This window comes from Atractosteus spatula, chromosome 7 (genome assembly GCF_055471065.1).
Source record: "Atractosteus spatula isolate fAtrSpa1 chromosome 7, fAtrSpa1.hap1, whole genome shotgun sequence".
NCBI classification, from domain to species: domain Eukaryota; kingdom Metazoa; phylum Chordata; class Actinopteri; order Semionotiformes; family Lepisosteidae; genus Atractosteus; species Atractosteus spatula.
In genome coordinates this window covers 48,894,335-48,904,494 of record NC_142712.1, presented here as the reverse complement: position 1 = coordinate 48,904,494, position 10,160 = coordinate 48,894,335, and the positions used below count along the sequence as shown (strand labels likewise).

Below are 10,160 nucleotides of genomic sequence, written 5' to 3'. Positions count from 1 at the left end.
CTGTATCTGTACGTGACCTGCTATGGACTGGTCTGGTGTCCCCTCCAAGGCATATCACACCTCACCTTCCCTTCGGGATCAATAAAGTCTCATCTATCTATCCTGTCTTGTGCCCAGTGCTTCCTGGGATAGGCTCTGGGCCACAGTGACCGAACTGGATAAGTGGTCATTGAAACTGATGTGATGTGATGTGTTGGGTTCACTTTTCCAACGCCTCGAAATGCGACAACAACAAAAAATAGCAAGAACTAAGTAAATATCAAGCGTGTACGGATAATATAGACACAAGCAACAGTGTAAACATCCTGTAGGTATGTATTTCGTGTCTTCACTAAGTGCAATTAGCAAATGAATAAGCCTGTACATTTTATGATTTTGAGTCACTCCTCTGTTTAATGCAAGGTGTACAAAATCACGCATTCAACTCGCATTGCCTCAAGTTCCTTAAAAGATGAACTGAAACTGTAAATCGTTACATTAGCTGTAAATCATAATAAATGACAATTATGACAAGCAGTAAGTCATACCTTTTTTCCTTTCCTGCTTTCCAATTAATTCTCCTGAATTAACAGACTTTTTAAAAATCAGATCTAATTTTCTTCATTTGAACCAGTGTAGTTAATGCTGAACGTCTGTGCTGTGTGTCTCTATCAATCGCCCGCGACCCTGAATTGGAAGAAGCGGTTAGAAAATCGGATAGATGGATTTATACGTAACTTCGCGTTGACACTATGCGGCTTTGCTTTACTTTGTAATACAAAACAACAACAGCAATACTTTTTACATTTTAAATTCATAAACGACTTCCGAGGAAAACAAAAAAAAGGGGGGGGAACCAAAGACGGGAACGCAAACAATGGCATAACGTGCACGTAACGACACGGGAATCGGTGAAGGCTAATTGCAAAAGCCGCCCGGATTGGTCCGGGAAAATAAAGGGGCGCGGGCCCTTTAAATCTGCGGGGACACTGCCTGTCAGCCTGCGCGCGGAGTCCTGGGTGCTGTAACCTGAGAGCGGGGGTGGGACCAGGCCCTGCCTGCTGATGACGTCAGGCCGCGGAGTAGAGCGAGCGAGCGAGGGAGAGAGAGGGAGCTGCCATCAACGCTGGGGCGACTGCGCCTTTAAGAGCTGTGGGATCGGAACAATAAAAGCTCATGTTCTCACAATGAGCCTAATCGATATGTTCTTGATAAAATTCGCTGTTTTCTTGTACTGCGCGAGAAACGCGGGAGGTAAGTTGGGTTTCCCGTTTTGATTTTTTTTTTCCGCCTCCTTGTTTTAAAGAAGTGCGGGCTCGCTGGCCGGGATGGCAGAGAGGAGGAAGGGGGGGGGCGGACTTTCTTCGCCGAGAGCTGGGCAGTACTGGGAAACCGTGTCCTCCCAAGTCAAGCGCGCTGAATGCCCGGGAGGGTTCATCTTTTTTTTTTTAAAAAAAAAAAGAATGATAACGTTACCCGGGCAAACACACGGCCACCGAGCACTTGGGCCGAGTTTGACGTCTCTTTGTAGAGCGAGAAAAAGTTAAAAAGCGGTGCGATGGAAGACATTGCATTGATATTAATAAAGATGGAGGGGCCGAGTGCGCTGGGCTCGGTGTGACAGAATAGGTATTGCCTGTGTAAGGCCACTGTCTTCTTCCTGGTTGTTTTTTTTTTTACGGTGCGTTCTTGTGTTGTTTTTTTGAAGTGTTCAGACCGCAGACGCTCCGCTGTGGTTGTACCAGCTGGGGTGGTCGTGTTGTGTTTTTAAAACGGCGGTCAGTCACAGATGTTATATCGTTGGATGATAAGGGGGTGTTGTGTGTTTTTAAGGAAGGGGGCACGTTTCGCTGCACTGGCGTGTGTGCACTTGTTATTGTTTTTTATTATAATTTCAAGTTAAATGCCTGTGTGGGGGCAATCGGCGGATTAGGCTAACATGGATATTTAGAAGCAGCCTGACTAGGTGTTACAATTGAATATTTCCTTCTTTCGCTTGTGAAACCGTGGTTCATAAAGTACAGCGGTATTGCTTCTTGGTTCAAAATGTCCCCTTTTGTTTTGAAATTATGAATCGGGAATAATACTAGCTTTATTTTTTTCAGCGATCAATGTTTCTTTCCCTTTTTTTTAAAAATAATAACGCCTTGCGGTTAATCTGCCCTAAAGAGCAGCGGTAAATCGCCATGAAAACTCGCTCGCTGTGAAAGTGAATCTGGAGGCAGGCCCTCCGCAGGCACAAGCTCGTCTGTCAGTATCGCACGGCGAGTCACATTTCAGAACCAGGCGGGCAAGTTATATTTTATCTCCATCCTACTTTGCTGAAGGATCTGGGACAAAGCCACTCGGCTACGGGGAGAAACGGAGCTACGTCCGCCCGGTCTTAAATTATGTCAGTGTGTGTGTGTGACGGTTCAGGCGACAGACAACATTTTAGTTGGACCCCCTGCCTCCACCGCCACCTCGGTATTAACTCCTTCAGGCTCGGCTGCTGTGACTGCTGTGCTCCATACAAGCAAACAAAAGGCGCCCGGTCCCCGAGCGGCTCGCGCGGACAAAGGCACGCGGCGTCGGGTGGCATTGTGGGATCATTCATGGCCTCTCCCGCACCTGGCACGACTGGCCGCGCTGGCTGCGCCTCGGTGCACTTCAGAGGGAAGAGGCGCAGCAAAGTACAGTATCGACATTTATTTCATCACGTGTAGCCCGAACCAGAGGGATGACGAACGGGAATCGCGACGCTTCAACTACGGACGCCCTGTCGTCGAAGCGATAGAGTCGTTTTTGCTGTGCGGCTTTTGTGTCCATAAAACAGGCTCAAGATGTAAACAAAGCAAGAGACAGTTGAACACGCAGAGGTTAGTTCCGCGACGAATCCCCCCCCTCCCGCTTGCTCGTTTGCAGCCTGCATGCTGACGCAGTACACATCTCGAACCTCAGGATGTATAATTGTCTTTCAGACCGAGTGGCGCAGCAGTTATGTTTTCTTCTTTGTTGTTGTTGTTGTTAGCTTTTGAGTTCTTTTGGAAAGGGATTGCGTGGTAGTCCCCGTCCTGAGCAGGTTTCTCAAATGCAAGCGGCCCATTTAGGGTAGAGGTCTCCCGAGTAAGGTTTTTTTTGAAAATGTCACAACATGCGGCTGGGTCCCACTGATGCTGACTTGAATTGCTTTCGCCCACTGGGAGCTGCCTGCCATTTAATCTTTTTAGTGGTGTTCAAAGTGTGCTGTGCTTAAACAAGCAGCCTGTACCACACTTGAAAGATAATCCCGTAGCAATGCTGAACGCTTTAAGGGATACACCTCAACCAAACACCTAACAGCAAAATAATCAGTATGTTTGACAAGGTACAAACCCGTTTACTCTTTCTTTTTAAATATCAGTAACTGTGGTACTCATTTTTGGCATCCTGCATTGTCTCAGAGGGTTGGAGGGTGATCTAGACAGCTCTGGACTGTCTCTGTGTTACCGACCACTGGACAGGCAGACCAGTCATGCCCTAGACGGCTCTGGGCTGTCTCTCAGCATTGCTGACCACTGGCTGTGCTGTTTTGAAGCCTGCGTCCAGTTCTGGGCTTGGTCCCGACTAAACCCCTCTTACCATTGTAACAGTGTTACTCTTTGCTTACTCTGATTTCATTTCTAAACTGGCGTCCTTAAAAGTCAGCGAGTTATCTTCTGTGCCAATATCGATTCTTTTACGGTGTGCAGAACGTGGTGCTTTCAAGAGAATGAAATGCAGGTGCACTTTCTGTGCCCAGCAGGTGATAAGGGTGTGCAGAAAACACACCTCATGGGCATAATTTAGTGAGACATGCTTGTTGAAAGCAGTTTTTGTGTATCCGTAACCTTGGCTGCTGTGGCTCGTGTTTGGGGAAGTGTTTTATACGTTGATTTTAATGTTGCCTTGGAAGCGAATGCGCCGCCCTGGGGTGACAGCGCTGGCAGGGAGCTCCCCCGTCTCTGCTTGATGGAGACCTTCACAGGTTCCGTCCCAGAAGAGGAACACCGATACCAATTCAGTATCCGCCTTCGGTAGGCCCCGTGTGATCGGGGCTGACCCAGCAGGACAGTCGAGCTGCTCGGAGTAAATCCGAACGGGTCTGACAGGTGTACCTTATCGTGTGGCCACCTGAGTCATCATTCGGTTCCCTGCTCCGTCTCTCTGAAGTGTGCACAGGCGGCACCCTTCCTTGTGGCTGCTGCACCAGGCTGAAGTCATCACCTTTATGGAATCGGTGGAAGTTAAGTTATGTTGATTGCGGCCATGGGATGTTCAGCATTCGAGTGTGCCCGAAGGCCTCTCTGCCAGGCACAGCGTGGAATTCTGCAGGAAAAACAGGAAACGCTTATCCACCATCTGACTACTTTAAGAGTGGTTAGGCTTTCAAGTGGAATTTTGTTTTCTTGTTACAGTTTCATAATTGCATATTATGATGTTTATTGAACATTATTTAACTTAAACCAGGATTTGCAAGTGTTTTTTATTGCTGTGATTCAAAAAGTAATATGGATTATATTTATCCTCCATGGGTGATTTCCACATTGTAGTCTTGTAGGCTAGGCACTTGTCTGCCTGGTCTGAAACATACAAGTTATCCTTTGTTTATTTTAAGATATTCTGCTGTGACGTCTTCTCCCTGCCAGTTTATAAGCCATTTGTTTTCTTGCCTCCTGGTGTTTTTACCATGTTGACTCTTTCAAGAGCTTAACCTGTATTACTTGAGCTAATGATTTGAAACACATCTGGTAATTCTTACTGATTGAAGTGACTTTTTTTTCCTATTCATTTTCAGTGCAATCTGTTGAAATTTTGGATGTGATATGCACTTCGTAAACGCTTTTGGTGATAAAACGCAACTTGTTTGTGATCAAAATTATGGTTTATAAAGGAATAAGGTCTACGGTGTTGGTCATCTAAAATGTGCTCCCACCATCAGAAGAGTAAGAAGAACAAAACATGAGCAGTTGTTTTTGTAAATAAAAATCTGTGTTGCATGGTGTGCATGTTTTTTTGTGTCCTTCGATGGCGACTGAATTAAACTAAACCGAGGGACATCAGTAGAGCTGGAATGAAAGTGTGTGTAGTTCATGGGAAAATAACTACTGAGGCTGGAAGTACTATCACTGTGCAGACATTCCTCAATCAGAAGCATGCACACAAAATGCATGTTTAGTAGCATAAACCATTCTCTTTAGACATAGTCGAAACTGCTTTTTCTGGGGCGAAACTTAATCCAAGATATGAGAAGTGAGGCTATTAAATTCTGGGTGGTTTTGCAGTGGTGAAATGCAAGTAGTGGGGGCATGTGTTCCTGGGTTGAAAGAGAGCTGTTCAGGATGCTCCCTTCCTGCCCGAGATCAATAATAGCATGAAAATGTCCTCATTAAGAGAGATCACTTTATTGGCCATATACAATATCTTGTATTAGGAATTTCTTTTGCATACCCCAACTTGCTCTCCATGAGACACACAGACAGGAAGAGAAGCGTGGGGTCAGCCATTTATACGGTGCTCCTGGAGCAGTTGGGGTTAAGGGCCTTGCTCAGGGGCCCAATGAAGTAGGATTCCTCTGCCGGCCGTGGGATACGAACCGGCACCCTTCCAGCCACAGGCACTGATCCTTAGCAATAGAGCCACCACACCGCCTTGATTCAGGGATCGTGTGCTTTTGGAGGATGAAACCATGTCTCTTGGGGCAGGCCCACTTGAAGAGGGGCTCATGGTCAGTGACGCAGCATTCAGCAAACTTGCAGCCTTCCGGTTTGCGCAGTACAGAAGGAATTGAAAACATAATTGAAAGTGCAGTTAGTGGAAAATATAGCTCATGGAAAGGGCTGTGGCGGCAGTCATTTCGAAATGGGCTTGTGCCGGGAACAGACATGCTGTTGGGTAGCACTGCCTGAAATGGCAAGTGCTGTCTTGCTTCAGGGGGCACAGAACAAACAAATTATAGGTTGAGCTCAAGACGGCTACGTTTAATGTTAGAGCTGTCACAGGGTCGGCTTCTTTTCTGAAGAAGAATCTTTCTCCGTTTGCATTAAAAAACAATTTTATGATGCACAGCACTCGGTTCTTATTGTTGTTCTTGGTATGAAGTCGAGAGAAATCTCCTTGTCAAACGCAATTAAATATTCAAGGGAATGACTTCAATATTTTATGCACTGTATAGAAATCACATTAGCCCAGATGTTGAAAGAGGAGCGCTGACTGCTTTCTAAGTGAATAGCTTGGCATTTGACATATTCCTATTATGAGGGAACAGATTGTTCTCCAGTGGTCCCCTGGCCTGGAAGTCCTGTCTGTTTTAGTGCAATTCAGGTGCAGTGTGGAGATAAGGTGTGTTTTGGCGGGAGGTTTACTGTAATCCTTTTAGTCAATGCGTGGGTGAGAGAACTAGTTTTTAAAATGTATTTTTCTACTTTTGATAGAATGCCCTCATCCAATTTGGCATGAATACTTATTTTTGTAGAAAAGGGTAAAGGAATACCGTATAGGATTTAAAACCGCTGGAGATAAGTCTAAATGTTTTTCTTCCCGTTTGAAATACAAAAAACTTTTCCTTTCTCATGGTACAGGCTTAGTTGTTTACCATCAAATGTTCATTCTTTTTTTTTATTTGCTGAAGTAATTGGCGATGTAGCGCTTTGCTGCTTTCAATGAGTTTAAAACTGTGGATGAAGCTGTTCAAATATTAAAGGCAGTTTATGGCTTGGAAGTTTTCTAATGAATAAAATAGGAGCTAGATGAGTCTGAATCTCTAGACGGGTCAGGTTTTTTCAACCAAACGATTTTCTAACCCCAGTGCATTTCCAGCTTGCTTTTTTATAATGCATATTCAATATATAGAAATAACATGCAATGAATTATAGAATAATGAAAAGGATGCAAAAGAATGGTGTGAATTTGACATTTCTAGGCTCTGTGGCTGTGTGCTTAAGCTCATCGTAAATCTTTTATTAATATCTGTTTTTAATGATTGTTTATTAAACCTAGAGAAGCATTTCTTGAAGTTTTTTTTACACTGAGTGATCCTGTTCTTTTTTTTAACCTCTGAGTATACAGAAGTGTCACTGTTTCGATTGTACTTTGTCACATTTGACATTGTTTAAGTTTCAGTTCACACAGACTCTGATAGATGGACATTAAAGTGTTTTCTTTTTGACCCAGCGGAATTTCTCCGAGTTCTTTTCATATGTTTGTGCGCAGAGTGAATAATGGATTCACTTGGTCCAGCTGAACTGAGGGTTTTTTTTGTTTGTGGTAGGATTAGGGATATGTGCATGGCCCAGACAATTTGGTTTGTGCCTGTATGATGATCCACAGATCAAGAAGTGTTTGAAAATTTAAGTTCTGTTAAAATTTGGTGTGCCCTCAATGTCTTCAGTCTTTGTAGTTGTTGAGTTACTTAATGAGAATGCAAATTATCCACCTTGTGAACTCATTTTGTAGCCTATAGTGGGTTTTGAGAGAGGGCTGTAGCTTAGTTTTGAGTCAGTGCAGATTTGTCCATCCATCCATCCACCCACTTTCTAAGCTCTTCATCCAATTCAGGGTCACAGGGGAGCCAGAGTCTATCCTGGCAAGCAGTGGGCACAAGGCAGACTACACCCTGGGCTGGACACTAGTCCATCGCAGGGCACACACAGACCCAGACAAACGCACTCGCACCAAGGCCAGTCTTCCATGAAGCCCATAACCTGCCAGCATGTCTTTGCACTGAGGGAGGAAACCCACATGAACATGGGGAGAACATACAAGCTCGGAGAGCACCACAAGTCTGGAATCGAACCCAGGGCCTCGGGCGCTACATGCAGCAATGCCAACCACTGTGCCAGCGTGACGCGTGGATTGGGCTACCTATACTCTAAATTGAAGTCCAGTGTCCTTGATTTTTACGTTTGTTTCTGACTAGCGCTGCATTTTGGAATCGCTGATTTATTATTTGCATTATTCCCAGTGAAAATGAAGAATTTCCAGTTGCTAAAATCTCTGTCCTCTAGCGATAAGCCTGCACTGCACATTCCATGTGTGACCCAAGATAAACTGTATATTGTTAATAGTAAAGGGATGTAAATGTCTGGCACACAAGTAGTTGAACTTGTTCTCAAATGTGGTTAAGCTTGGGAAAGAGGTTTCATTGTTTACTGGGAGCTCCCCTCTGCTCAGGTCCATGGGATGCAAGAGGCAACATGAAGCAAAGCTGTGGACGCTGTTGAATCCTTATTGCTTGTTAAGTACTGTGTTCTGGTTTTATTATGTAGTCTTTAGGTTAAAACTTATACAGAGAGTATCGGTGGTGGGGGGTCAACTATTGTTGCAGTGTTTGCAGTTGTATTGCGTGGGCCTTGTGTATTGTAGCCATACAGAAGGAAAGGTAGAAAAAATATTCTGAGGATCGTGAACACAGTGATTTGAGTCAAAGTTTGGGTTTGGCCTGCAAATTGGAAATAGGTATTCAGACCTACCTGTAAACTCTCAGTACAGCAGCATTGTGCAATACATGGCTGTAATTGTGATCTGAAGTGCACTTGCGTTGTTATTATGCATCTAGAGGCCCTTTTGGGCAGTCAGTAGTGTTTATCTATACTAATTACCAGTAAGTTTGCTGGTGCTTCTTCTGTAGACATGGGGGATGAAATTCAATACAGACCCGTCAAGATGTTTTATGCATCAGACCAGGTGTCGTTTTATTCTTCTATTTTGGGTTATAGTTTTTATCACCAGTGCTCCATGCTGCTACCCCATTAGTGACCACTTATCTGCTGCATCATGACCCACAGCTACAAACTGCAGTGTACAGTGTATAAGACCTCTGACAGGGTAACTCCCTTTTTGTACTGTCTTCAGGGCCTTCTGTCTCCCAGTTCCTGTTTCAGTATGGGTTGATACAAATGGAACCTTAAGTGAAATGCTTGGCAATTACAATTAGTTGCCATTACAAATTAGAACTTGTAGTGAATGATACTACATCTCCCATAAAGTCAATGAAGGTATATGTCTTGAATTTATTTGTTTCCTGCCTTAATGCTCCTATTCTGTGGACATGTGAGGGTTTCTGCCATGGAGCCATTAATATGAGAATACCATTATACTTCAGAAAAAGTCAATGAATTAAATGCATTTAAATAGGGCTTTTTATTCCAGGCATTGTGTTGGGAGACCCATTGCAAAGATGAAATTAAGAGGGAACTTTAAGTAGGTCAGATCGCATATGCAGACTGGAGTATTGCAGAACACCAGGGTTAATACCCCATCCTGTTACAGCTGCATTTTTGTATAAGTCAAACATAGAGACCTTGCTATGACATTGCTCATTGTATCACAAATGGTGGTTGCGTACGTCTTAAATGTCTTAAAGGTGGATTTTCTGGTCTCTCCATTCCTCTTCTTGTTCAAATTTCAGTTTTGTGTTCTATCTCTGCTTATTGTGAACTTGTTTTGTCCGGAGTATAGTTGCATTTCCCTTGGGCTTAGATTCTTTGCATGTGCATCTCGTACTGCTTGAGGAGATGTGGGTTCTTTAGTTGAAACAAAGCCTGTCACAGGGTGTTATTGTAACTGTGATTTTTAAAGGATGTAGACCAGGCTTGATGCAGTAGAGTAGGGGTCAGCAACCTTTCAGAAGGGTGTGCTAGGAGTTAGCTGATATATTTGCATGCCATTGGTACTTGTTTTAATGTCAATATTAGCACTATGTGCATTTTGATTAATGAAATATATCAAAATATAATAATAGCCAAAATTAATACGTGGATCTTGCCATTTAGCGTGTGTTGCTGAAAAATCCACATCTCTAGAATCGGAACTGTTAGGTTTAATCGAAAAAGAAAACATCGGGACAAAGTGTTGGCGATCCTGAAATCTGACTAAATTCTGATATCAGGTTTCGATTGTACACTCATCTACAAGGACGGTGCAATATTCTGAAAGTTGTTGGGGAAAAGTGGAAAGGTGACATGCCAGTGTCCTGAGGAAAAATGATAAGTTTGGCAAGAAATGCCTGGCACGTTTCAAAAAAGCCTGGAACAGTCAGATCTGCTCCCTGCAGATGGAGTTTGAGTTCATTTAGATGCGTGGTGATGTTGACTAGAAACATTAGTTTTGCAGCCCATTTTTTATCAGTGTACAACATTGAATACAAATTGTCTTTATGTTGAACCAATTCATATTCATCTCTC

The 10,160-nt window shown here is 43.7% G+C and overlaps 1 protein-coding gene across 1 annotated transcript in view; it reads left to right on the top strand.

Annotated features, from left to right (window-relative positions):
- The first annotated feature begins 1,057 nt into the window (after positions 1-1,057).
- Positions 1,058-10,160, top strand: part of adam10a (ADAM metallopeptidase domain 10a) — a 94,548-nt gene continuing 85,445 nt past the window's right edge. Inside the window, exon 1 of the mRNA XM_088920416.1 lies at positions 1,058-1,233. Within this exon, the coding sequence (XP_088776542.1) occupies positions 1,167-1,233 (67 nt within the window). The 5' untranslated portion in view covers positions 1,058-1,166. The remainder of the gene's footprint in view (positions 1,234-10,160) is intronic.